Genomic DNA, 27,587 nt, shown 5'->3' with positions numbered 1-27,587 from the left:
TATTTTGTGTATACTGTAAATCCTGAATTACACCATGGGACCCATACAAAGTGCCACCAGTTATGTTGGAAATGCTCCCAAGAACCAGAGAAAAGTCATGACATTACAAGAAAAAGTTGAATTGTTTGATATGTACCATAGATTGAGGTCTGCAGCTCTGGATGCCCACCATTTCAAGATAAATGAAGCCAGTATAAGGGCCATTGTGAAAAAAGAAAAGGAAATTCATGAAGCCATTGTTGTAGTTACACGAGCAGGCGTGAAAATCTTGCACTTTTCATGAAATACCTTTTTACCTTGTATTGAAAATGTAGCTTTTATGTGGGTGCAGAATTGCTGTAAGAAAGGCATACCTATAGATTCTAACATGATTCAAGAAAAAGTGAAGTTATTATATGAACATAAAGCAATAGGAAGGTGGAGAATTTAATGCTAACAAAAAATGATGTGGTAATTTTAGAAAGAAGTTTGCCTTAAAAAATGTCAAGATAACAGGAGAAGCAGCTTCTGCCAACCAAGAGGTAGCAGAAAGAATTTCCATAGGTCATTAAGAAAATCCCTGGGGGAAAAACGGTATCACCTGAACAGGTTTTTAATGCAGGAAAAAGTGCCTTATTCTGGAAAAAAAAAATGCCACAAAGGACATTTATTAGTAAGGAAGAGAAGCAAGACCAGGATTTACGGCAGGAAGAAAAGTAGGAATAAGACAAAACTTACCATTTTTATTCAATATTGTACTGAAGGCCCTAGCCAGTGCAATAAGACAGGAGAAAGATTAAAAGACATAAAGGCTAAAAAGGAAGCAGTAGAATTTTTGTTGTTGACTTTAGACAGAGAAAATTCTAAGAAATGTACAGAAAAACTATTAGAATAAATATATTTAACAACCTTCCAGAATACAAAGTCAATATTTTCACATACTAGCAGTGAACCATTAGAATATGAAATAAAATATACTACTTATAATAGCTTCAAAAATATAAAAAAACTTGCGGGTAAGCTGAATGAATGATGTATAAGACCTCTACAGAAAACCATAAAAGACAGGGAAATTGAGAAAAGGATAAACATATTAAGTGACATACCATGCTCATGAGTTGGAACATTCAGTGTTAAGTCCAATGTTAAGATGTCAACTATCCGCAAATATAATCAAAATAAAATCTCAGCACGTTTTTAAAAAAAATTAGTAAGCTGATATAAAAACTTATTTGAAATATGGAACACCTAGAACTACCAAAACCATCTTGAAAAAGTAGACCAGGATTGGAAGATTTTTCCTATCTGACTTCAAGATTTATTATAAATCCATGGTACCAAGCCAAATGTGAAAGGACATAAAAGAGATCAATGGAATAGAACACAGAGTTCAGAAATAGGTGCACATATATACAGTCAAATTAAATTCAATAAGTGTGAAAGTCAAATGCTTTTGACAAGTGATTCAGTGAAAAAAAATTTTTTTCCAACAAATACATTTTGGGATAATTGGATATCTGTAAGAAGAAGTGCAAAAATTAATTCAGGATAGATCCCAGGCCTAAACATAAAAGCCAGAACTATGAAGCTTCTAGAAGAAAACATAGAAGAATATGTTAGTAATCTTAGGGTAGGCACAGATTTTTTTAGGGAGTACATAGAAAGCTTGTATTTAAAAAAAAAATTGATAAATTATACTTCATCAAAATTAGATATATTTGTTCATTAAAAGATACTGTGAAGAAAATAAACAGGCAAGCCACAGAATGATGAGAAATCTTCAAAACACATATATTTAACAAAGGTCTCCTATCTAGACCTTATAAAGAAATGTTAAATTTTCAATAATAAGAAGACAAACAACCAAATTAATGAATGGGCAAAAGATTTAAAAAGACATTTTATAAGAGAATGTACAAGATTGGTGAATAGAATATGCAAAAGTGCTCAACATTAATAATTATCAGTAAAATACAAATTAAAAGCACAATGAGATCCTATTATATACTCAGTAGAAAGGCTAAAATGAAAAAAAAAACATCAATCTTGGAGAGGATGTGCAGAAACTGGAACTCTCATTTATGTTACTGACAATGTAAAATAGTATGACCACTTTGAGATTCTTTAAATATCACCCATACATCTATCCTATGACCCAGCAGTATCATTCCTAGGAATTTTTTGAAGAAAAATGAAAGTATGTCTATAAAAAGCCTTTTACAAGAATGTTCATATCAGGTTTATTCATACTAGCCCTAAACTAGAAACAGTCTAGATGTCACTCAACAGGATACTAGATAAACAAACTGTGACATACATACATAATAAAATGTTACATAGAATAAAAAGGAATAATCAAGTGATACATAAAACAACATAGATGACTCCCCCAAACCTTATGCCAAATAAAAAAACTTATGCACAAAAATGTATGTGCCTTGACCCCCATTTATATTAAACTGTAGAATAGGCAAAATTAATCTGGTGATAGAAATCAGATTAGTTCTCTGGTATGAGGTGTTAAGTGTTGATTGGGAAGGGGTGTTAAAGAACTTTCTGGGGTAATGAAAATGTTGTTTCTTGACAGGCAGTGTAGTTATATGAGTGTACGCATTTGTCAAAATTATTGAACTATGTCCTTAAGATCTGAGCATTTGACTGTAAACAGCTTATACTTCAATTTTAAAGAGTTAATATACAGGGTGACCGAATGGATTGAAAAAACAAGACTCATCTACATATTGCCTACAAGAGACTACTTCAGAACCTAAAGACACAGACAAACTGAAAATTAAAGCATGGAAAAAGATATTCCATGGAAATAGAAGCAAAAGAAAGCTGGGGTAGCAGTACTCATGTCAGATAAAATATATTTTAAAACAAAGATTGTAACAGACAAAGAAAAGCATTGCGTAATGATAAATCAATCCAACAAGAGGATATAACAATTGTAAATACCAATGCATCCAACACAGAAACATCTAAATATATAAAGTGCATTGGTGTGGATAATAAAATGTGTATTAATGGACATAAAGGGAGAAATTGACAGTAATACAAGAATAGTAGGGGGCTTTAAGACCCCATTTACATCAGTGGATACATCATTTAGACAGAAAATCAGTGAGGAACTTTGTTCAGTGGCTTTGAATGAACATATTAAACCAGGTGGACTGAACAGATATATGCAGAATATTCCATCCCCAAACAGCAGAATACATTCTTTTCAAGTACACATGGAATATTCTCCAAGACAGATGATGAGACAGAAAACAAGTCTCAATAAATTTAAGGAGACTCAAATCATATCAAGTATCTTTTCTGACCATAACAGTATGAAATGAGAAATCAATTACAAGAAAATGAACAGAAAAAACACAAACACATGGAGACTAAACAACCAATGGGTCAATGAATAAATCAAAAAGGAAATAAAAAAATACTTAGAGACAAATAAAAATGAAAATACAATTCTTCAAAATTGTAGGGAAACAGCAAAAAGCAGTTCTTTTTTTATAAAGATTTTATTTATTTATTTTTATTTGAGAGAGAGAGAGAGAGAACCTGAACAGGGGGGCGGGAAGGCAAAGGGAGAGAAAGAGACTCTCAAGCAGACTCTGCACTGAGCGCAGAGCCCAAAGCAGGACTTGACTTCAGGACCCTGCGATCATGACCTGAGCCGAAATCAAGTTGGACACTTTACCAACTAAGCCACCCAGGCACCCTGCAAAAGCAGGTCTGTTTGTTTTTTTTAAGATTTCTTTGAGAGAGTGTGTGTGCAAAGGGGCAGAGGGGCAGAGGGGCAGAGGGAGAGGAAGAAGGAGAGAAGCAGATGCAGGGCTCACTTCCCATGACCCATGAGATCATGACCTGAGCTGAAATCAAGAGTCCATCACTTAACCAACTGAGCCACCCAGGCACCCCTCACAAAAGCAGTTCTAAGAGGGAGTTTATAGTAATACAGGCCTACATCAAGAAACAACAAAAGAATCTCAAATAAACATTATGATCCTTTACCTAAAAGAAATAGAAAAAGAACAACAAGCAAAGCCCACAGTTACTAGGAGGAGGAAATAAAGTTCCAGGTGGAAATAAATGAAATAGAGACTAAACAACAGAAAAGATCAATGAAACCAACATAAACAAATCTGATATACCTTTAGCCAACCTCATCAAGAAAAAAAGACAGAAAGGACCCAAATGAATACAATCAGAAATGAAAGAGGAGAAGAACTGAAGAAGAACCACAGAAATACCAAGGATTATAATAGACTGCTACGAAAAATTATATGCCAACAAATTGGACAACCTAGAATAAATGGATAAATTCCCAGAAACATACAATCTTCCAAGACTGAATCAGGAAGAAACAGATAATCTGAACAGACTGATTGCTAGCAACAAAACTGAATCAAAAATCAAAAGACTCCCAATAAACAGAAGTCCAGGACCAGTGGGCTTCACCAATGAATTCTACCAAACATTTAAAGAAGACTTAATACCTATCCTTCTCAAACTATTCCAAAAAATAGAAGAGGAAAAAAACCTTCCAAATTCATTTTAAGAGGCCAGCATTACTCTGATACCAAAGCCAGACAAAACATTCTAAAAAAATATTACAGGTCAAATTTCTGGATGAACATAAATGCAAAAATCCTCAACAATCACCAACTGAACTCAACAATACATTAAAAGGATCACACATCATGGTCAAGTTAGATTTATTCCAGGGATGCAAGGATGGTTCAATAATACCAAATCAATCAACATGATACACCCTATTAACAAAATGAAGGATAAAAACCATTTGATAGATGCAGAAAAAAAGCATTTGACAAAATACAATACCAGTTTATGATAAAAAACTCTCAACAAAGTGGGGTTAGAGAGAATATACATCAACATAAAAAGGCCACATATGAAAAACCCACAGCTAATATAATACTGAATGGTGGAAAACAATGTTTTTCCTCTAAAATTAAGACAAGGATGTCTACTCTTGCCACTTTTATTCAGCACAGTATTGTAAGTTGTAGCCACGGTAATTAGACAAGAAAAAGAAATAAAAGGCATACAAACTGGCAGGGAAAGGTAAAACTGTCACTCACTGTTTGCAAATGATATAGTATACACAAAAAACCCAAAAGTTCCACCAAAAACTACTGGAACTAATAAATGAATTTGGTAAAGTTGCAGGATACAAAATTAATATACAGAAATCTGTTGTATTTCTATACACCAATAAGGAAGCAGCAGAAAGAGAAATTAAGAAAACAATCCCATAGGGGCACCTGGGTGGCTCAGTTGTTAAGCATTTGTCTTTGGCTCAGGTCATGATCCCAGGGTCCTGGAATCGAGCCTCGCATCGGGCTCCCTGCTCAGTGGGAAGCCTGCTTCTCCCTCGCCCACTCCCCCTGCTTGTATTCCCTCTCTTGCTGTGTCTCTGTCAAATAAATAAAATCTTAAAAAAAAAAAAGAAAAAATAATCCCATTTACAACTGCATCAAAAAGAAAAAATGCCTAGGAATAACCTTAACCAAGGAGGTGAAAGACCTGTACTCTGAAAATTGTAAGGCACTGATGAAAGAAAGTGAAGACAACACAAACAAATGGAAAGATATACTATGCTCACGGATTAGGAGAATATTGTTAAAATGTCTACATTACCCAAAGCAACCTACAGATTTAATGCAATTCCCATGAAAATACCAATATTTTCCACTGAAATAGAACAAATAATCCTAAAATTTGTATGGAACCACAAGAGACTCCAAATAGCCAAAGTAATCTTGAGAAAAACAAAGCTGAAGGTATCACAATTCCAGATCTGAAAATATAGTACAAAGCTATAGTAATCAAAATAGTATTGTACTGGTACAAAAATAGACACATAGATCAATCAAACAGAATAGAGCCCAGAAATAAATCCATGCTTATATGCTCATTCATCTACGACAAAGGAGGCAAGAAAATACAATGGGAAAAGAGTCTCTTCAATAAATGCTGCTGGGAAAACTGGACAGCTACATGCAAAAGAATTAAACTGAACCACTTTCTTACACCATATACAAAAATAAACTCAAAATGGATTAAAGACCTAAGTGTAAGACCCAAATCCATAAAACTCCAATAAGAAGACTTAGTAATCTTTTGGACATCGGCTGTAGCAACATTTTTCTGGATATGCCTCCTCGGGCAAGGGAAACAAGAGAAAAATAAACTACTGGTACTACATTAACCTAAAAAGCTTTTACACAGTGAAAGAAACCATCAACAAAATGAAAAGGCAACCTACTGAATGGGAGGAGATATTTCCAGATCATATATCTGATAGGAGATTAATATCCAAAATATATAAAGATTTCATACAACTCAACACCAAAATACACTAATAATCCAATTTAAAAATGGGCAGAGGACCTGAATAGATATTTCTCTGAAGAAGACATATAGATGGCAAACAGAAAAGATGTTCCATAGCACTAATCATCAGGAACATGCAAACCAAAACAACAGTGAGATATCACCTCATACCTGCCAGAATGGCTAGTATCAAAAAAAAACAAGAATTATCAAGTGTTGGTGAGAATGTAAAGAAAAGGGAATGTAAATTGGTGCAGCCACTATGGAAAACAGTATGGAAATTCCTCAAAAAATCAAAATTCTTAGAAGTACTGTATAAGCCAATAATTCTAGTACTAGGAATTTATTCCAAGAAAACAAAAACACTATTTTGAAAAGATATAGGCACCCCTATGTGTATTGCAGCATTATTTATAGGAAGATATGGAAGCAATCTAAGTGTCCATCATTAGATGAACAATAGACAAGAAGGTGTTGAAGTGAATATTACTCAGACATAAGGGATGAGATCTTGCCATTTGTGACAATGTAGATAAATCTAGAGAGTATTATGCTAAGTGAAATAAGTCAGACAGAAAAAGACAAATAGCATGATTCACTTATATGCAGAATCTAAAAACCAAAACAGATGAACAAAACACAACAAAACAAAAACTCATAAATACAGAGAATAAATTGGTGGTTGCCAGAGGGGATGGAGTGAGAGGGATGGATGAAATAGGTGAAGGGGATTAAGAGGTATAAACTTCCAATTACAGAATGAATAAGTCACTAAAATAAAAAGTACAGCATAGGGAATATAGTCAGTAATATTGTATTAACTTTGTATGGTGACAGATGGTAATTACACCAATCCTGGTGAGCACTGCATGATGTACAGAACTGTGAAATCACTATATTACACACCTGAAAACAATGTAACATTGTATGTCAACTATACTTCAGTAAAAAAGTAAAATTAAATTAAAAAATTTTTAAAGTTCATGTTTACCTCAGCTGAGAAATCCTTTGGGAATCTATCCCAAAAAATAAATGCATCAGTACATAAAGATAACTTACTTGGACAATGCTTCAGTTGAGGAAACCAAGGTTTCCACTGTATTTGAAACTGATTTTTGTAGAAATCATTTCATCTTATTGGTCAACGTTAAAACAGTTTTTGAGGAGAAAATGGAAAGATTAACACAAAGGGAATGCATAATCAAAAATGCATTCTTAACCCAGATAAAAGCCTGTTAAGTTTTTAAAAGTGAAAGAGTCACATAAAATGTACAGGCTAGATAATTATTACCCCAAATATCTGAATAAGCTTAAGGTTGTTCAATAAAAATACCAGTTAGTGTGGTTAAACAGGAAGAACTGTTAGAAAGCCCCACACTATTTCCCATTCTGTTTCTAACAAATCCACACTTCTTTTAAGCCATCACCTCTTCCTAAAAGTCATAGCACAAAGACCACTTACTTAAATCTCTTCGCATGAGTAAAGCTAAAAATGCAGTTTCACAATACTTACTGGAGAATTGTATTGTGGAGAAAAAAAAGAATATCTAATAATAGGGTAAAATAGAATAAATGGTGGTATACTCATAGAGTATATTAGGTATATATTATATACTCATATGAGTATATTAGGCCATTAGGCCATATTAAAAATATTAGAAAGAATAACTACATATATTCATTTTGACTTGAAAGGATTTCCATAATTTAATGTTCTCTGAGGATAGGTAAATGCAGAAGAGTGTAGAGAATATGATCTCATTTTAGTAAATAACAGTGAGAAAAAAATACCAAATTGTTAATACTGGTATCTTGAAAAGAGGGTAGGGCTGGCAGTTAAGAGTTTAAAAACAGAAAAGATCTGTTTTAGAAGAATTCTCAGAATAAATATGTAAGAAATGCTGTGTAATCATATATATACATGTATGAAAAGATGGTAACCAAAATAATTCTAATGACTGTTGAAATACATGGATTTTTACTTCCTTTTTTCTTCTTTTCCTGTCTTCATTTTTTGCCATTGACACACATTACTTGTGCAATCAGAAGAACATTTTTATTTTGGGGGAAATAAAGGTCAGAGACCTGGAAAACACTGCAAAAAGCTTTGAAATTTAAAAAATACATGGTGCTATAGGTAGATATGAATTCTGAATAATTACTATATTTTAAAATTCAAAAACAAAGGAGAGTAATATATTCATTAATGTAGAGAGCTATTGAATCATTATATTGTACACCTGAAACTAATATGACACTGTATGTTGTTTCAATTAAAAAAATTAAAAATTTTAAATAAGAGATAATTACATAGAATAAGCAACATCTTCTGCCAAGACCAAAGAACAAAAAAAATCTTATGTAAACAGACCCTAAAGTACAGATATCACAGACACACACATATACCTGGATGGTTCAGCAGAGTATCAAGTTCTTCTTTGGCCACAACCATTCTCAATCTATCACTACTATCAATGACAAAAATAATGGCTTGTCCTTCTCTGTATAAGGAATGAGAAAAATTAAAGATAAAATTATACATTTTCCCATGTTTAGCATTCATTTGCATTTCCTAACCTGTGTATTATCTTTTCATTACATATTAGTTTATATGAGTGACTACTATATTACCATTAGTCCTATTTCATGTAAAATAATTTCTTCTCAGTTGGTTGATAACATGGTAAATTTAATGACTTATTTCATAATTTTTAAAAATTACAAGTAAAACCATAATCTTATTACACAGATGCAATCATTATTAATATTTTGGGGTAAATCAATTTTGACATTTTCTTTGTGTATATTCACATACGACTACCTACATTTGTATTTAAAAGGAATCTTTCTGTTTTATACCCTGCCTTTCTGATATATATATATTTCCTTGATCTTTTTTGCAGTATAGGTTGAACTACTTTTATATGAAACATTAAGCTCTACACCAGTGTTTCTCAAATATTTCTTACCATAACCATAGTGAGAAATACATTTTACATTAAGATATAGTAGACCCTTAAGTATATGTAACTATATTTGAAATAAGTTTCCAGAAATAACACTTACAAATAGCTTTTATTTTATTCTATTTGATTTTTTTAAGCTGATAACCGGCCACTAACCTGGCTTAAGGATTCACTTACAGACCACAGTGGCACTTAAAAAAAAAAAAAATCACTGATTCCCTCTGCACCTTTCTTTTAATGATTATAAAGTATTCCGTTGCACAGATATGTCATCGGTAATACTGTGGACTTAGAGATTATTTTTAATTTTTTTTTTAAGATTTTATTTATTTATTTGAGAGAGAGAGAATGAGAGAGAGAGAGCACATCAGAGGGGATAGGGTCAGAGGGAGAAGCAGACTCCCTGCCGAGCAGGAAGCCCGATGCGGGACTCGATCCTGGGACTCCAGGATCATGACCTGAGCCGAAGGCAGTCGCTTAACCAACTGAGCCACCCAGGCGCCCCGAGATTATTTTTAATTTTTATTATTGTGAAAAACTTTGGAATAAACATCCTCCTGAGTACATTTTTTAAATTTCTTGATATCTTAAGACTTGTAATTAGGAATAAAATTTCTAGAAATACATACAAATTTTAAAGTTTTAGATAAACATTGACAAACTGTATTCCAGAAATACTTTATCAATTTATACTACTACCAGTATTTTTCCCACCTTTCCAGCATGGCTCTTAACATTCTTGTCCATTTTTGCCATTCTAACAGCATAGTATCTTACACTGTATTTCATTAATTGCTAGTAAAGTTCAATATGTTCGCATATATTTATTGGACATTTTACCTTTTTTTGTGAATCACTTATTCCAGTCATAAATTAAGATTTTAAAAGTTCAATATCATTAAAAAAAAGTTCATTATCATTAGCAATCACATGAACATAAAAATAAAACTTTTGAGTACCATTTTCTCCTATCATTTAAAAAAAATGAACATAGGTTATCACTAGTCATACATTAGTAGTAGCCATGGAAACTGGTAAGATTGGAAATATCTACCAACAGTTTTAAAAATGTTAAATCTCTTTGAGCCAGTAATTTTATTTCTGGAATTTATTCTAAGGAAACATGATTTATGACAAAGACTTATGCAGCAAGATGTGCTAACTGAAGGATTGTTTATAATCTTCAAAAACTGAGAATAGCTTTTATGCCCAAAAATAGAATGATTACAAAATAGGCATAGGCATGTGAAAAAAAATAAACAGCCAGTCATTAGTTATATTCTTTGGATGTTTTTCCTGATTTATTCTTATCACTGAATATTAACTGAAAAAGCAGGATAAAAAACTATATATGGTACATAATTTAGAAGACTCCTTTCTCAACTATGTAAAGTATATATTTTATATTTCAAGAAAGAAGAAAAACAAAAAAGATTAACAATGGTAAATTTATTAATAGTGAGATTTGAAGAAAAAAATTTTTATATTCTTTTCTATATTTTCCAAATATTAAAAAGTGTGTACTCCTTATATTTTATACTTTATTACTTTTGTATTATAAAGATAATATGCAATAATTATACAATAATCAATGTTACAGAATCAAATGACAAAGCAAACTTCTCTTATAATCTTATTGTTCCAAAAACAAATGCTATTAATGGTTTGGTGCACATGCCACTAAATTTTTTTCCTTCTCTATATATACTAAGCACATATTTTTGTTAAGAGTAATATTTTTCTTTTTATAATTGAGATGTCATTATAAACAGTGTTCAACACATATTCTTTTATGTATAACTTTGTCCACTAGTGTTAGTCATAGAATACTTTTCAAGAAAAAAAATGATGGCTAGAGAGCATGAACACTTTTCATTTTAAAAGATATTGATAAATTTCCCTGAAAAAGATGTTACATTCCCAACATAAGAGTGACTTATTTTGCCATAGTAGACTTAATCTTTTTAACCTCTTTCAGTCTAATAGATTAAAATGTACTTGTTCTTTCATAATTAGAAAAATATAGATGCAGGATATAAATTTACTATTATTGTAGACTTCTTCATAGTAACCATATTCACTATTCAACCTACAATTTAGTTATAGTGTTCCTAATTAACTTCTTCCAAAAAGATTTTGAAGAAAAAGGAATTAAAATCAGAACACAGAATACATAGAAACTATTTTCTATGTATTTTTGTTATCTGTAATTAAAATAAATGTTATTTTTAAAATAGTAGCTAAAATAAATACATTTTAAAAATTCTTTTTTTGGAGGAAGAAAAAATCCTATACTGAAAACTCAGGTTTCCTAAAAAAAAAAACCCACCAAAAAAAACTCACATTTCCCCAGAGAATTTAATGCAAGCTACCACAAACATGCCACTTTTCCTTTACCAAACTGACTCTGAAATCTAAAGAACAAAATCTTTTCTCTGTACCTCAGCAGTTCTCTGGATCTGTAAGATTTAAGTATGACTTCAATCTATTAAAGCACTCATTGAAAAGAGTATCTGAAAAAAATCTCCTTTGGCTCATATCTGAGGAACACAATGTTTGTTCCCACATTAGCAGGAAAGAATAAAAATTAAAATCTGATCTGGGCAGCCATCTCATAATCATTCCAAGGCAAGAGTTCATAATGACAAAAGGGCATTTAGTCAAGGGATACTGGTTATAAGTTTCAGACTCCAAAAGTAAGTTACATTGCTTTTACAGGAAGGAGTCCTAGCAATATGAACAGTTAATGAATTCATTTTACTACCACATGCAAGTCCTGAGATGGCATAATAATTTGGGTTCTAGTAACTTGACAGTTCTTAATCTGAAGTAATTAGTGAGCACTTTATTTGCATATGCTGAAAAATATCTTGTTTAGAATTGCTTGTAAAACAAATGGATCAACTGTTTAAATTAGTACTATTATTTTAACTAAATTTATTCAATAATACTTACTGATCTGTATCTCTAGCATCATACTTGGCCTTGAAGAAATAACCTAAATAAGAAATAATCCTCGCTCTTGAGCAGTTCATACCCTCATTAGAGAGGCAGCTATGGTGCATGACTTTAAGACATAACAAGTATGGTAAAGTACTGTGTGAACACTGGGGGCAGAATAACTGGGCAAGAATGGTGAAATCTGGCAGAGGAGGTGACTTTTGAGTTAACCTTAGAGCACGACTATATTAACTTTAAACTGCAACTAAATAGAACAGGGCATTAAAAACAGAGAGAAAAGCATATGCAAAGATCCAAGGTCATGGAGGACCTGAAGCATTTGAGAAATAATATGAAGTATGATTATACTTTTTCATCAGAAAACATTTTCATTTTTTCATTAGAAAATGTGCTTAAATTATATGAAAAATAAATACTGCAACCTAGCCCACATAATCCTTTGGATTTATTTGTTAATCATTATTATTAAAATATAATATATTAAAATATAATTATAAATAAAATAATAGTTAACCAACATTTATAAACATACTTACTTATAATAGTGTTCCCAGAGATTTCTGTATCTTCCTTGACCTGACATGTCAAACACTGTAAAAGACAAACTACAGAAAACAAAGCAAAACAAAACCAAACACCAAAACAAAACAAACCATGACTACATTATAAGATACTAACTTAAGGTGTCACTTTTACTTAAAAATTTAAATTGTTTTCAAAGAAACCACCCTTGAATATACAATGTTCAACTTGAGCCAATTTTCAAGTACAAGTCCCATAAAATAAATTTTTTAATATAAATATGATTTTGTAATGAATAACATAAAAAAAGATGTTTTCCTTCCAGTAAGATTATCAGAATTTGTCTAAAGTCTAAATTCTGAAAAACAATCCAGAGGTAGTGGTACAAATAGTTTACCATCTATGGACTTCTGAAACAACAAATTTATTTTTCTAAGAGTAGAAGGAATGACTAGGTAGATCTGATATTAACACTTTTCACCCACAACTTCTTAGTCACAAGTATAATAAAATGAATTACCTGGATGATTTGAATTTCTCTATGCTGAATCCTATGGTTGGAACTATATCTTGTGATTGAGCCTTCAAGAGAAAAGACAAATTGAGAAATCTGCAATTACCAAAGATGAATTTTTCCTTAGGTTAAAAAAAAAGCATCCACATTTCCAATTCTAAAATTTGTCACTAAGGAGATGACAGAATTAAACAAAATTATAATTTTTGCAGTGGAATCACTGTGTGTGAATTCTTTACAGAAGTTTAAGGTTTACTAATTATGAATCTGTATAATGTGTATACCTTAATTCACATTTTGTGGCTTGCTGCAAGTTACCATAGCTGTAAAGTGGTTTGATGAGTTATTCTGAGTTCACATACAGGACTTTATAATCTTTCACCACATACTTACTGAGTTTATATATGCTACTGGGGACTGTTCTCATGTCTAGATGGTGAATATATATGGTCGCTGCTTTCATGGAGCTTACTACCTAGAGAAAGTAAACAGCAATACCAAGTAAACTACAAGTGAACACAATTTCAGGCAGTGATAAGTGCAGTGAAAGGTGATTTGAAGGTGGGAGGCAACGGGGGAGAGGGTTGGTATGGGGCATGGAAAAAGGATGCTGAGAAAAAGCCTCTCTGAGGAGGTAACATCGGACCCAAGAGTGAATATCAAAAAGGAGAAAAGCTATGACTAGATCTTGGCAAAAACATTCCAGTCAAAAGAATTAGCCAGTGCAATGACCCCAGTGCAAGCAGGGCCTTGCTACTCAGGAAAAGTATAAGGCCTATATGTCTAAAATGTACTGAGTAAGGCAGAGGGCTATATGTAACAAAGAGCTGTAGAGCCTTGAAGGCCATGGTAGGGAATTCTGTGTGAATAGATTACAAGGGGGCAAGAGTACAGCAGGAGACCTGTTAGCAAGTCCCACAGACAATTAAAATGCCCTAAGCTGACAAGTCATCAAATGCCTCCTAACACTTTCACCATCAAAACCATTCTTCCGTTTGAATAAAAAACACCATCTACTTTCTGATAACCCAAGTTATTCCTGACTCCTCGTTTTCTTACATTTTTTATATAACCATTCTCAAACTGGTCCTATCTCACTAACTTAGTTCAGGCCCTTATCATTTCTTGCTTTGATGTAGTGCAAAAGCCTTCTAATTACTCCTAACTGTTAATGTGCTATCTTAGACTAGTTACTCAACTTCTCCAAACCTTAGTTTTCTCAAATGTGAAATCTATTATTATCTTTAACTTGTAAAGTTATCATGAGAATTAAATGAGTTAATGAATGCAAAATACTCAACACAGTGCCTGGTCCATAGGAAATACTCAGCAACTACTCAACAAATATCATAAGTATACTCCTTTTTTTTTAGTGTTAAATGTTTTAAATTTTATGAATTTTAAACACTTATATAAAATTCAAGTATTCACTCTGGCATTTCTGTTTTAGCATCAATATACAGAAGAAATATCTCAGTGCTGTCATTTGCTTTGGTTTTGCACCTATTAGTATTGAGAATGTGATTTGATCTCTTTGTAATAAATTTTTTATTGATTTCCATTCTTCTCTTATAACAGCCACTTAACTGACCACGATTCCGGTCTCTCTTATCTTTTTCTTTTTTTTTTTTTTAATTTTATTATGTTATGTTAATCACCATACATTACATCGTTAGTTTTTGATGTAGCGTTCCATGAGTCACTGCATATAACACCCAGTGCTCCATAGCACCCTCTTCAATACCCATCACCAAGCTAACCCATCCCCCCACCCCCCTCCCCTCTAGAACCCTCAGTTTGTTTCTCAGAGTCCAGTCTCTCATGGTTCGCCTCCCCCTCCGATTTCCCCTCCTTCATTTTTCCCTTTCTGCTATCTTCTTTTTTTTTTTTGACATATAATGTATTATTTGTTTCAGAGGTACTATACTTTCGTTGATTTCAGTCTCTTTCCAATTATCTCCATACAGCCGCAGTGTAACTTAAAAAAACAAAAACAAAAACAAAAAACCTTTAGTTCATCATGTTGCTTTTGTGTGAAAACCGGGGTATAAGGTAAATTGTTGCCCCATACCATTATGTTCAATTTGGTAGTCCACTTCTGGAAATTTAAAATTCAAATGAAAAGACAGAAGCTGAAAAGTCACTGGAGCTTAGTCACCATAGTAGTAATGTAGTAGTGAAAACTACTGGAATAAAGAGTTTCCTAACTTTTGTTGTCCCAAAATATTCCACGGTTTTGATTTCTTATTTTGATCACAATCATGATAAAATCATCAGCTATTACTATTAGGAAAAAATACCAGTAATAAAAAAGTGAGGAAATTAAATGTTTAAAGAAATCTCAGAAAATATACCTCAAAATAGTAGGCCTGTCTTCACTGAACTGTAATTAGAACATTTGCCTAGCCTCTCTGCAATCACCCAGCTTCTTCACAAACTCTTTTTGTTTCCGAAGCTTCTCTTTTATATCTTGCTGTTTTACTTAAGGATAAAATTAATCAACTTTCTTTTCTTCCCATCACTTCTTTTTTTTTTAAGGAGGGAGAGAGAGAGAGTACATAGGAGTGGGAGGAGGGGCAGAGGGAGAGGGAGAGAGAATCTCAAACTCCAAGCCCAGTGCAAGCACTGGGCTTGATCTCACAACCCCAAGATCATGACTGAGCCGAAATTAAGAGGCAGACACTTAACCGACTGAGCCACCCAGGCACCCCTCTTCCTGTTACTTCTAAAGTTCTAATGGAACCTAATTAGAAAGAAGAAACTCCACAAATTAATCAGGATAAAACAAGATATGTGAGCTCGTGCTTCCACTTCAAGTGGGATTCATTTTCCTCTAAAGAATTCCAAAGATTATCTCCAACATTAATCTTCTCTGCTCTATCTAGGAACAAATACATTTGGTCATTCTCTGAATTGGTCAGGGAATGGTACAAATCAAGCAAAGAGTGTAGGAATTATTACCTAAATGGAATAGCCTATCTGAGATAGCCCAAGGATAGACTAACATCAACAAGAATAGAACAGGATTTCTACGAGAAGATCCTATTTGGTTAGTTTCATTAAGTCTGCTAAAAATTAAATCTTTGGTGCCATCAATCATCATTCCCTGCCCAAAAATGAAAATTAAAAAAGTCCCCATCAGTCCATCCCAAAATACACTTATACACCAGGCAATATTATAAGTATTTAGGATTTAGGGTTGAACAATATCAGATCTATGCTCTTAAGGAATTTAAATTTATAATGAGGAAAAATTTAATAAATAAGCTACCAATTAAATATGCCAAGATAATTTCAGATTGTTTTAAATAACATAATCTGGATGATGTGGTAGTATGATAGGATTTCCGTTGGCAAAGGGGGGGTAATGGAAATTGGGGAAAAAAAGGTACTTATAGGGTGCATCTCTAAGAAAATACACTTAAGACCAGATTCTTGAGTGATCAGGTTAAAATGCCTCCCCACCATTATGCATCAGTTTAAAAAAACACCAGCATCCTCAATACATTGACAATACATAAGCATTAGGATAGCTTAAAGCCAGTTTGTGTCCAGAAGTATCTAGTTATCTAGAAACTGATTTTATCCACAAAAAATAAGAGACATAACTATAAAATGAGATTTGCAAATTTTTTGCATTGTAGATTTCCATAATTCACTTAATTCATTAAAAATAATGTTTCTAATAGTGGATGTAAACTCACAAAAGATTTCTTTGGTTCAGATACATGTAGGAAACAAGTGTTTTATCTATATCTGTGTGACAGAGGTTTTGAGGTCTTTAAGAAATTCTATTTCAAGTGGTCTTTTGGCTATAAGCACCAAATTAAAAAAAAAAAAAAAAAAAGCAGAGCAACTTACTGTGTTCTCAGGATCTAGAGATCAATTGTTCTGTGGAGACAGGATAGTTGCCTAAAGATTAAATCTCAGGAAGTGGTGTCAGGAGGTAGGTGATCCCCTTAAAATAGCCCTATAGCAAGTCTAGGCTAGTTCCATAATTCACCAGAGATAACAGAGACAGAGATGTTGGAAAGCACTGGAAGGTTAATTAAAAAACCTTAGTTATTGGCTGTGTACCCAGGTTTTCCTGGGGGCTTTCCCTGACTAATGTGGTATTAAACAGGGTTAATATGTCACAAGACCAGTCTGAAATGGGGGTTATAGGGTATTTTAAGATCACAGATGGAGCACATGATGTCTCCTCTTTCTGCCCCAAATTCCTAGAACTGACAGAACAAATTATGAAAAAAAAAAATCCCTAAGTAGGTTAAAAAATAAAAATACATCCTTGTTCAAGGAAGAAAACTGTTCCCATTCATATCAAAGATTATTCCTATGGTAATAACCATGTCTTGGAAGATCACTATACTGTTGGGAATGATGGACGGAGACTGTAAATTCTTTTTTGTTTTTTGAATCTTATTTCTGCCAATTTGAGTACAGCAGACATTGGTGGACTGGTCCATTTTGTGGCTATATATATATTTTTTAAGAGAAGGAGAGGTAAGGGAGGGGCAGAGGGAGAGGGAGAGAGGGAATCCCAAGCAGGCTCCACACTCAGCACGGAGCCTGACTTGGAGCTCAATTTCAGGACCCTGAGATCATGACCTGAGCTGAAATCAAGAGTTGGATGCTTAACTGACTGAGCCACCAAGGCGCCCCCATTTTGTGGCTATTAATAGTGGCTCTGGTTTCAGTTATTTTGTACTTATTTGAGACTAGCTTTTTTTAAGATTTTATTTACTTATTTGAGAGAGGGAGAAAAAGAGAGAGAGAGGAGGGGCAGAGGGAGAGGGAGAGAATCTGGAGCAGACTCCATGCTGAGCTCAGAGCCTGACACTGGGCTCAATCCCATGACCCTGAAATCATGATCTGAGCTGAAATCAAGCATCAAGACACTTAACCCACAGCCACCTAGGTGTCCCAAGACTAGTTTTACAAAAAAAGAAAATTTTTTACATTTGAGGCAATTACCTGAGGTGGAGAAAAATGTAAACACCTCTGACAGAATAGGCCCTTACCTAAAAAAACTTCCTTATAATCTTCCTTACTGCTGATAGCTTTACCTACAGAAGTGTAGGTCACCAGTCACTGAGTTTCTTAAGCATTAGCCCAGCCTATCTGCTGATAGCTGATCCACAGTACTCATTATGGGCCAAGGCACAATTAGGTATGGTTCTACTTTTAACATATACTCACTATTCTCTAAGATCAATTCTGGACCCCATCCAACTGGGTAGGATGCTTTATCTCCCTCTTAAGGACTGATAAAGAAACTTCTTGTAATCACCTAGGTCAGGAGATAGATTCTAATGTATGTGGGCTTTTTTTAACCTTTTTTCTCTATCTTCACATATAGAGAAATCTTCATTAAATGATACTCCATATTTCTCTCTCTCACCTTCTCCAATTTATTCCTCTCTATGGCTAAAGAATTACTCCTTTGACTGCTCAGTTTGTGAAACAGAACTGAGCATTCTTGGTTCTGCCTCTCTCTACTCTCTCTCTCATTTGAGTGCCACATGCCTATCACAAGAATGCACTCTCATCTGATCTTAGCCATGCAATGAACCTAGAAGAGTAGGAACTTTCCCGGAGGAGGAAACCCCGAAATTTTGGGAGGCCAATCTCAATACAATAGAATGTTAGCAACTCCTCTGAACAGACCTAACCTTGCCCTCCAAAATTAAATAAAGCTGATATTTTTTATCTTTGCCTGACTTCAGAATGTATACCTCAGCTCGGAAACTCCTTAAAACACCTAAACTGCCTTCCAAATCCATCTTCAGTTTTTTATCCTGGCCACCTCACACTAACTCCCACCTGAAAATACACCAGGAGTTAGTTGTTCTTATGTGGTAAACTCATCTGTGTAGAACGGAATAATGACCAGAAAAAAAGAAATAATGTGTTTTGTTCTTTTTTTTTGTATTCCAAAGTAATCTCAAACTAAACAGAAGTAAAACTGAAGCTGCTACAAAAGAAAACAGAGTAGTAAGTCTGCTTATTCAGCCCAACCTGAAACATTGGAGGCAACTACCATATTTAGGAGCAATATTTCCCATTCTCTAGCCATTTAGTCATTAAGAGTAACAGCTTCTTAGTTTTTGCCCTATCTTTATGCAGGGCATATATCTGTATTATTCTTTCACTCTACAGTTTTCATTAATTCACTAATGGCTTTTACCTAAATAAGTGTATTTACAAGTGCAAACGTTAGTTGTCTATCCAATATCCATTTTCCTCTTCTTCCATACTTACAGGACTCCTATTATTTTTGGTAGCAGCAGTATGCCCTACCAAAAAAAAAAAAAAAAAATCCAGCTTCATTTACAGATAGGGGTAGCCAATGAGATATAAGAAAGGAATCATTATTTGATGCTTCTGGGTAAGTTCTTTAAAGAGAGCTTATTTAGCAAGAGGGCCTATTCTTTTGCCTTGTTCTTTTCTCCTCTCTGTGACTTAGAATACAGTTAACCAAGGTGACCATGTGGAGATCTTGAAGATGAAAACCAGGCACTCAGAATAGCAGAACAGGAAGATGGAAGATGCCTGGATGTCTCATGAGTGACCACATAGCTGCACCACCAGCCCTGGAATACCTCCTCTGGACTTATTTAGATGACAGAAAAAGAAGCTCCTATCTTATTTAGTTCACTGTTATGTGGATTTTCTTTATATGTTGCAAAACCTAACTTTTATGTACCATGTGTTAAATGTGCTAGCTTTATATTTTCCAGTTATTAAAATTATATGTTCATATACTATTACTTAAACGACTTAAAGTCATTCTGCTTACTACTACTGATATGCATACCACACTCCTGGGAAACTGTCTTAATTATCCATTGAACCCATAAAAATGATTCACCATTCCCTTTGTTTCTCTTGTAACGAGGGAGCCAAAAAGAAGGCAATGATACCTAAAAGTAAACTTGGCAAATTTATGAGGATCTTTTAAGAAAAAAAGACAGTTGGAAAATATTCCTGCTTAAATAATCAAGACTCACCTATATATCTACATAAAATACACTACAAATTATGCCTGACTGACATTTATTACTTTAAGATACTACAAAGTTAAAAGGATTTCATAACATGATTATATGAAGAAATGATGGCAAACAAAATAATTTTGCATGTTAACTTCCTCTAGTAGAAAATACATAAAGCATCTAACAAAGATACTTACATTTGAAGGTTTAAGTTTGTTAATGATTGTTGTTTTGCCACTATTATCCAGACCAAGGCACAAAACATGAACCTCCTTCTTCTTTAGGCCAAGCAAGCCTGAAAGTCTGTCTAGCAATCCCATAATGTGATTCAAATATTTACAAACCAGCTGCAAGTTAGAAAGTAAAAAAGATATATCATTCATTACAGGCAACTTAGGTATGGAAAATATAAGCATGTGCATCAAAAAAATTAATAAAGACACAATCATAAAAACCATGTCAATGTAGCTTTGTATTTAAGAAACAAAGTTTAAGCTGATTAGCACAGAGGAGCCTTATCTGAAAGGCAGATTGGCAGCTTATAACCCTAGGCAACACAAAGAACAATGCCCTTGAAATAGCTGTATATTTCTTCTGGTAAATTATAATATTTAAGAAGAAAATGTGGTTAAACTCAGTATTGTGTAGAGTCTGCCACTTGTGATCTTGAAAATATCTGCAGCCTTTCTAGAAATCTGGAACAATGTATGGGCAAAGGAGTTCACGTAGTCTAATGCTGAAGCTCAGAAAGTAGAAGGCAGGTCAGAAATGAGAAAAACTGAGATTTTTGGCTACACTATTTGAGCCACTGGCTAAATCTTTTTCTGAAGCCAGCCCCATTGTTGTATTATCCAATAATCTGAAGTAATAACTATTAAATTCACTGTTTTTGTCTGTTTGCTTGATTATATCCAGTTTAGGTTGCATTTTCTATCAAGAGGAACAAAGAATACTAACAGATATATTTACTTTAATATATAATATATTGCTACACATATTGCTTGCACATAACCTGCTATGAACTTTCCAAATGAAACTTTCCAAAGGTACTCCCCTTGGGTCCATCAACTCCCTAAAACGTTATCATGGGAGAAGAGAGATATCCCTGTTGCCAGCCCTCAACTGCTGCAGGGACTGCTATAGGAGTAACTACAGTCTGCCTAAGTCCCAAATATTTCCTATTACTCTCCTAACCATCTTTTTCAAAGTTCTCTAAATACTCATCTCATTTAATTGATTTATTCTCATCTCCATCTAAAGTTCCAGGAGCCTGTCATCCCCCAACTCCTCAAGTATTTTTTATCCCACACTATCCTAGGCAAGGCCATACCTTGAAGAATGTGAAGATGCAGCAACTTAAATGATGAGGTTTCCAAGACAACTGCATCAAAAGGAGGCTGCATCATTGATTTTGCTTAGGCCCCTTGAGGGATCATACTGACAGAAATTTCAAAACCAGATTTCAATGATGTGCAGAAAGGAGCAAGCACAGTGCCCCACCAGAGCATGGGGCCTATAAGAGAGCCACAGTTGTCTTATCCAAGGATTGGGTTTGATTTCTGGTACTCCATTTGTGCCACTCTTCTCCTTGTGTTGGAGACTCAAATCTCACTCAATCCATTCCTTTAAATCTCAGCTTAAGAAATATTTGTACAATCTACTTTAAGTTAGCCTTCTGATATCATGAAACAATTCACACAGACCATTTTAATTCAAAGTAGATTAGCTATTCTCACTTTCTTATTTATTGTACTAAACATATTGATAAAAAGACAGTATCTTACCCCTGAAGCAAAATACATTATATGTTAATTAAAAAAAGACAATATCTTGTTTTCCATTTTCCATACAATGAACAGATTTTAAAAAAATATGACGACTTCTCACCTCATCATCCCCTGGGCATCCACTATAAAGCATTGATTGTCCAAAAACTAGATACTTGAATATTCATTTTCCAAAGAACCCTGGATTGTGATTTTCCAACCCTTTTTCATGGATTAGTAAAACTAATGCTGGTTAATGAAATATTTTGGGACATACAATGTAGAAGTCAGTTGTTCTAAAAGATGTGATTATAGTCTTATACATGCATGTTTCTATTTCTTAGTAATCATACATTTCTGTAAGTTTACTTTTTCCATGTATGAAAGAAGGAAAGATAACAATTTAAGCCACTCATTTATTTACCATGCCCTATGTGCACAGCACACTGGGAGATAAAGTTTTCTGTAGCTCCCTATGCCTAAAGCCATGATGCTCAACTTTGGCTGCACACTGGAATTAACTACTAAATTAGTATTTCTGGTGATGGGATTAGGGGATCAGTATTTTAAAAAGCTACTCAGTGTTTCTGATGTACAGTTCCTATTGAGAACTGCTGGCTTTCAGAATAAAGTCCAAACGTTCACGCGTAACTAATTTTAAGATCCAATCTGGCTCTGATCTACATTTCCAGTTTCTTATCTTACTGTTTTACTGCGCATCAGCCAATCAAACTCTCTTGATTGTTATCTGAGAAACTGCTTTCTAAAGGATTACTTGTTGCCAGAAAAGTCTTGAGGAATTAGGATATTATACACAGCAAACAGCTTGGAAGGTAGTAAGCCGCAGATAGTGGTGGGGCAGAGAAAAACACCATGAATGGTACTTTGTAAAAGTAAAAAAAAAAAAAAGTTCCTAGAGTGAATTATAGCCCACTTTTAGTACTTCAAACATTTTTATTCGGCTTTCAGTTTCTGAGGATGAAATTTTAATTACATTTCCCACACACCAAATAAAAACACAAAACTGGGCGATGATAAAACCAACCGAACAAACTCGCCCAAACCATGAGTCTTCTGGGACCCCTAGTACTCACCGCATAAATCCTCTCCTTTTCCACCTCTTACACTTTAGAAACAACGGTACGGAGTAAAAACCATAAGAAAGAATAAAGAGCAATTCTAAAACGCGACGGGAGTGGTGTTGGTGGCGGCGGCGCTGGCTACAAACATTGGGGGGGTGGCGGAGATACCTGGTCTTTGAAGTTAGTCCTGCGGGCCCAGGGGCTGAAGAGGAACAGGAATGAACCACTCCCTCGCTCGTATACGTCTCTGGAATAAATATCGGGCGTCTCTCAGCCTTAGTCTCTATGCCTCCATTGTAGGAATCCCGGCTCCTGAGCAAAGCCGCTTCTACAAGTTGGGTGAACTGGTTGCCTGTGCCTCAGCCGGAGCATCAGTGGCTGGGCAGGCGCCTAGGCGCGTGGCGTTCCCTTGGCAACCGGACGTTCTTCCGGTTCCGAAGCCACGCCTCCTTGGAGGTCTTAGGAAGTAGCCTTGGTGCTCTTGTTTATGGGATTGAAGAGCTCCTGAGAATGCCAGAGGCACACCGAGGAGTATTAAAGGTGTGAAGACAGCTGGCGGGGTGAACGGCCTCCTTCGGGCGAGGAGCAGTGTTGTCCCCGATGGAGCATGATGGGAGTTGTAGGCGTGCGCACAGCCTGGTGGGAAATGCTTGGCGTAGCGTTTGCGCGTGCGCTTCTTTTCGCCTGGGTCTCTCCCAGCCTCTCAGGAGAGAATCAGCAATTCCAGCACGCCGGGGCGGGCGCTCCGTGTGGATCCCAGAGGGACGTGGAACCTCTGCGTCTTTACCGGGCACGCGCGCAGCGTGGTGGCAACGGCCGAAGAACACAGCTGTGCTCTCTCTGGCAAGGCATGCGCCAGAGTTCCTCCGCTGCCTCTGGCACGGAGGCTTTCCGGGCTCTTATAGGCCTCAAACCCTGGAGTCCTGAAGTAAAACTGTTAATGTAGGTAGGGAGTGGAGATAAAACTGGTGTGAAAAGTCGGAAGCGTGACTCGGCAGAAGAAGTATGCCTGTACTCTGGCTTCTTAGCTGTCTGATCTCCTGAAGAGATTTCCGCTAGCCATAATCTGTGATTAGATTATTGTCCCCAGAATCAAATCGGTAGGTGGTCAGGAAAGGAATAGTCTGAATGCTTAACGTTAACCACCTTTTTTAAAAAAAAATTGCACTGGGTTTTTATAGCAACAGTGGTAACTCCAGTTGAAAACATTTAGATATACTCATTTCTCCACATTTTTATAACCACGCTTTCCAAAGGACAAGGCTACAGTTGGAGTAATTTTACAGATGTTTCAACCTACCTAGCCTCACCCCTCCCACCCCACCCCCTACACCATGGGGGGTTTCACAGATGAAACCCTTACTCTTAAGTTTTTGTCTATAGTTTACTTTTTGGCCATGAGTATGGAACACCCAACCCCCCCCCGCCCCCCCACCCCCACATTAGCTAGGGTTATGTTAACCACACTTCCTGATCTTTGGCCTATTAATTTTACCTATTAAGCGAACTAGGAGGGTGAAAAAAGAGACTAGAAGAATTATATAAAATTATGATGGGGGTGTTTATGTGGATGATTATAGGTGCTATTTTTGTTGTTAGGTTTCCAAATTTGCAAATGTGGTTGTTTTAGAATGAAAAAGAGTTAAGAGTAAACTTAACTCTTGAAAGGTTAAAACTAATAACAAAACCTCAATAGTTACATATTCCAAAATATTTAAGATGTCCTTGAAAAAAAAAGTGATATTCTTCCTAACTGTGTGGCCTTAGGCCAATTAACCCTTCTCCATGCTTTGGCTTCCTCACTTTCAAAAAATACCTATTTATCTCATCTGGTAGTTTTGAGGACTGAGTAGATTTAAAAAGAATATTTTTTGGCACATAGTAGGTGTTCAGTTAGTAGGTTCCTGTCTTAGTTTGTCCTGAAATTTTTAGTATATGGGTAGGATTTGACCCAATTCCTAAATATTCTGGTTTGTTAACTTCTGACTGTAAATGCATTTACAGGGAGGTGTTGATTCCTTTTCTTTGTGTCTGGGCATTTGTGATTCATTTTGATGAGACATGGAAGCTAATTTCCTTATAGCCTGAATGTGACTTTTTTTTCTTAGAGTTAAGCAGAAATCTTATGTTTCAGAAAACGTTAGTGCACAGATTTATTTTTTCCTGTTTGGAGTTGGTATTTTCTCCCCTTAGGTTGAGTTCTATTTTTGCTTAGCAGAAAACATTTGGTGAAAACTGGAAATATGACAGGGAGATTGGATATCCAACTTTTCAGTAAATTTAGGCATATACATAATTCTTTGACAAAAAAATAGCTAAGTAAATCATCTTAGATCAGTGTAGTTGATGCGATGGCTTATCATTAGAGATTAAATAGTGAAACCCAAAGTGTACTCAATAACAGAAAATGCCAGTTTTAAAAATATGTAAAAGTTTAAAAATGTAAATATTTCATATGGTTGAATCTGTGTTTTGGTACTTTGCCAACTGAAACTCCTTTTGAATACTGACAGGCTCAGCATAAAAATTACTCCACTTGATTTAATAAGTTAGTCTGTCTTCATTTTATCATGAGGGTGAGAAGCTTTAAAAATGGCAGTGATTTTCTGAAGGCTACTTAAGATATCCGTATAAGAGAAGGAAGTTTCAGGTATTTTATAATCAGTTTTAATTTCATACTGGCTTCTGGAACTGTAGTAGAAGAATTATAAAAGTTAAGTCTAAGATATGATGACTACAACACTGTTCTGATTAATTGAGGAATTTTTTATGTATTTTCTTACCAGCAACTTTTAAAAGAATATAGAAAATCCCTGATTCATAATTTATTGCACATTTTTGGAATGAATGCTGATGGTGTAAAGCTATTTGAATAGTTGGACATTATGCATATCTTTTGGTCATCTGCAATTTATGTACAGTATTACCTCTGCAACGAACAATTTAATTTACTTAAGCTCACAAAATAGTTTGCCAATATGAAATCACTACAGAAATGTGTATCTGTGTATAGTGATTTATGTGATTTTATGCCTTGAAGGTAATGACATTATTTTGAAAAATTACAGCTATGATTTTGCATCCAGAATTATGTATCTAAAGAACGTCTAGATTGAAGAGACTGAAAAATAAATTATATTAAATATTCATCAAGACAACAGTACAAAAAAGTCACGGATTTAACCACCAGAACTGTAACTTTTATTTGCTAAGATATTTTAATAAACAGGCTTACTCCATCTGTAAGACCCTGGTAATGCCTCTTAGGAACTCATAGAAAAATAAAATACAATAATTAGTAATTTGTACTTTGTACAAAAATCTTATTATGTTGCTCAGCAGGTAGTTTTGCTAAACACCATATTCTTTCAGCAAATAGATAGATGACATATGTAATGCAATTAACCACAAACAATCCCTCATTGAGAGCTGAGCATCCTATAACACTATTACTTGTAAGCATGCCAGCACATGAAAATTTACATGGAACATCATAAGATTACAGTAGATTTTTATAAGATGAAAACAATACCACCTTTAAGTAAGTCTGGACTACTTCACTGCTGTAGCAAAGTAGATAATAGGTAGGATTGCAGTTCAATTTTTAACACCCTTTTACTGTGTTTATCTCTCTACAATCTTGTTATACAACCAGAAAAGAGAAAGAACATAGTCTGTGTAAGGAACCTGAGCGGAAGGCATATATTGAAGCTCTAAATAGATACCAAAGAGAAACAGTAATAACAAAGAAAAAAAAAATACCATGCTGTACTTCCTTATTCTCACAGATCTTTTCCCCCTTTTGTAAGAGTAGATGGGTACACTGCTAAATCCATAATTAATGATAATTAACTTTATGACAAGTTACAGAGAGATACATTTTAAAAACCATATTCATACTTACAGGAAAGAGAAATGTTTTCAGCTGCAGTTTTTCATTAGTCAAATATTGCTCTATGAGGGATTAAATGCCTCAACCTAGACAGATGTTATCTAGGCATTTTATATAAATGTACTACTAAGTATTAAATTAAACTTTTTAGTATTTGTGCTACAAAGATTTTTATAACTTTTATTTTGAATATACTGCAACTGTCAACATCTACCACTTAATATTTGACATGGCCATTTAAATATTAAGTGTTTAATCAAATACATATTCATATGTACACATACATCTTTCTATTTTTGTCTATGCTAAAACAGCAAAAAAATGGAGAGCAATCTTATTCCATTATTCACAATCTAATTTTACATCAAATCCATATGCACCTATAAATTCAACACATTGAATTACATACATCCTATCCAGAAATAAAGATCCAAGCACAATTAAAAGATCACATCCTTCCAGTAGGATAGGGAGGGCACAATGAACAAAACAACCATATTGCCCATGTGTTTCTCCTAAATGACAGATGGTACTGATGTTTTTCATA

At 34.5% G+C, this 27,587-nt stretch overlaps 1 protein-coding gene across 2 annotated transcripts in view; it reads right to left on the bottom strand.

Annotated features, from left to right (window-relative positions):
* The window catches only part of ARL6 (ARF like GTPase 6), a 44,523-nt gene extending 20,770 nt beyond the window's left edge, over positions 1–23,753 (bottom strand). The window contains exons 1-5 of one of the 2 annotated variants that reach the window (XM_025873187.2): positions 23,317–23,753; positions 20,498–20,647; positions 13,312–13,373; positions 12,806–12,874; positions 8,749–8,843 (exon numbers count right to left, since the gene is read on the bottom strand). In XM_025873187.2, the coding sequence (XP_025728972.1) occupies positions 8,749–8,843; positions 12,806–12,874; positions 13,312–13,373; positions 20,498–20,620 (349 nt within the window). In that variant the 5' untranslated portion in view covers positions 20,621–20,647; positions 23,317–23,753. The remainder of the gene's footprint in view (positions 1–8,748; positions 8,844–12,805; positions 12,875–13,311; positions 13,374–20,497; positions 20,648–23,316) is intronic. The other variant, XM_025873196.2, reaches the window with a different exon arrangement.
* Between the last annotated feature and the right edge of the window lie 3,834 nt (positions 23,754–27,587).

Source organism: Callorhinus ursinus, unplaced genomic scaffold, assembly GCF_003265705.2.
Source record: "Callorhinus ursinus isolate GAN/ISIS: 27379988/994484 unplaced genomic scaffold, GSC_fseal_2.0 scaffold1, whole genome shotgun sequence".
Classification (NCBI taxonomy): domain Eukaryota; kingdom Metazoa; phylum Chordata; class Mammalia; order Carnivora; family Otariidae; genus Callorhinus; species Callorhinus ursinus.
The sequence above is the reverse complement of the archived record's forward strand: the minus strand, read 5'-3'. Positions and strand labels throughout refer to the sequence as shown.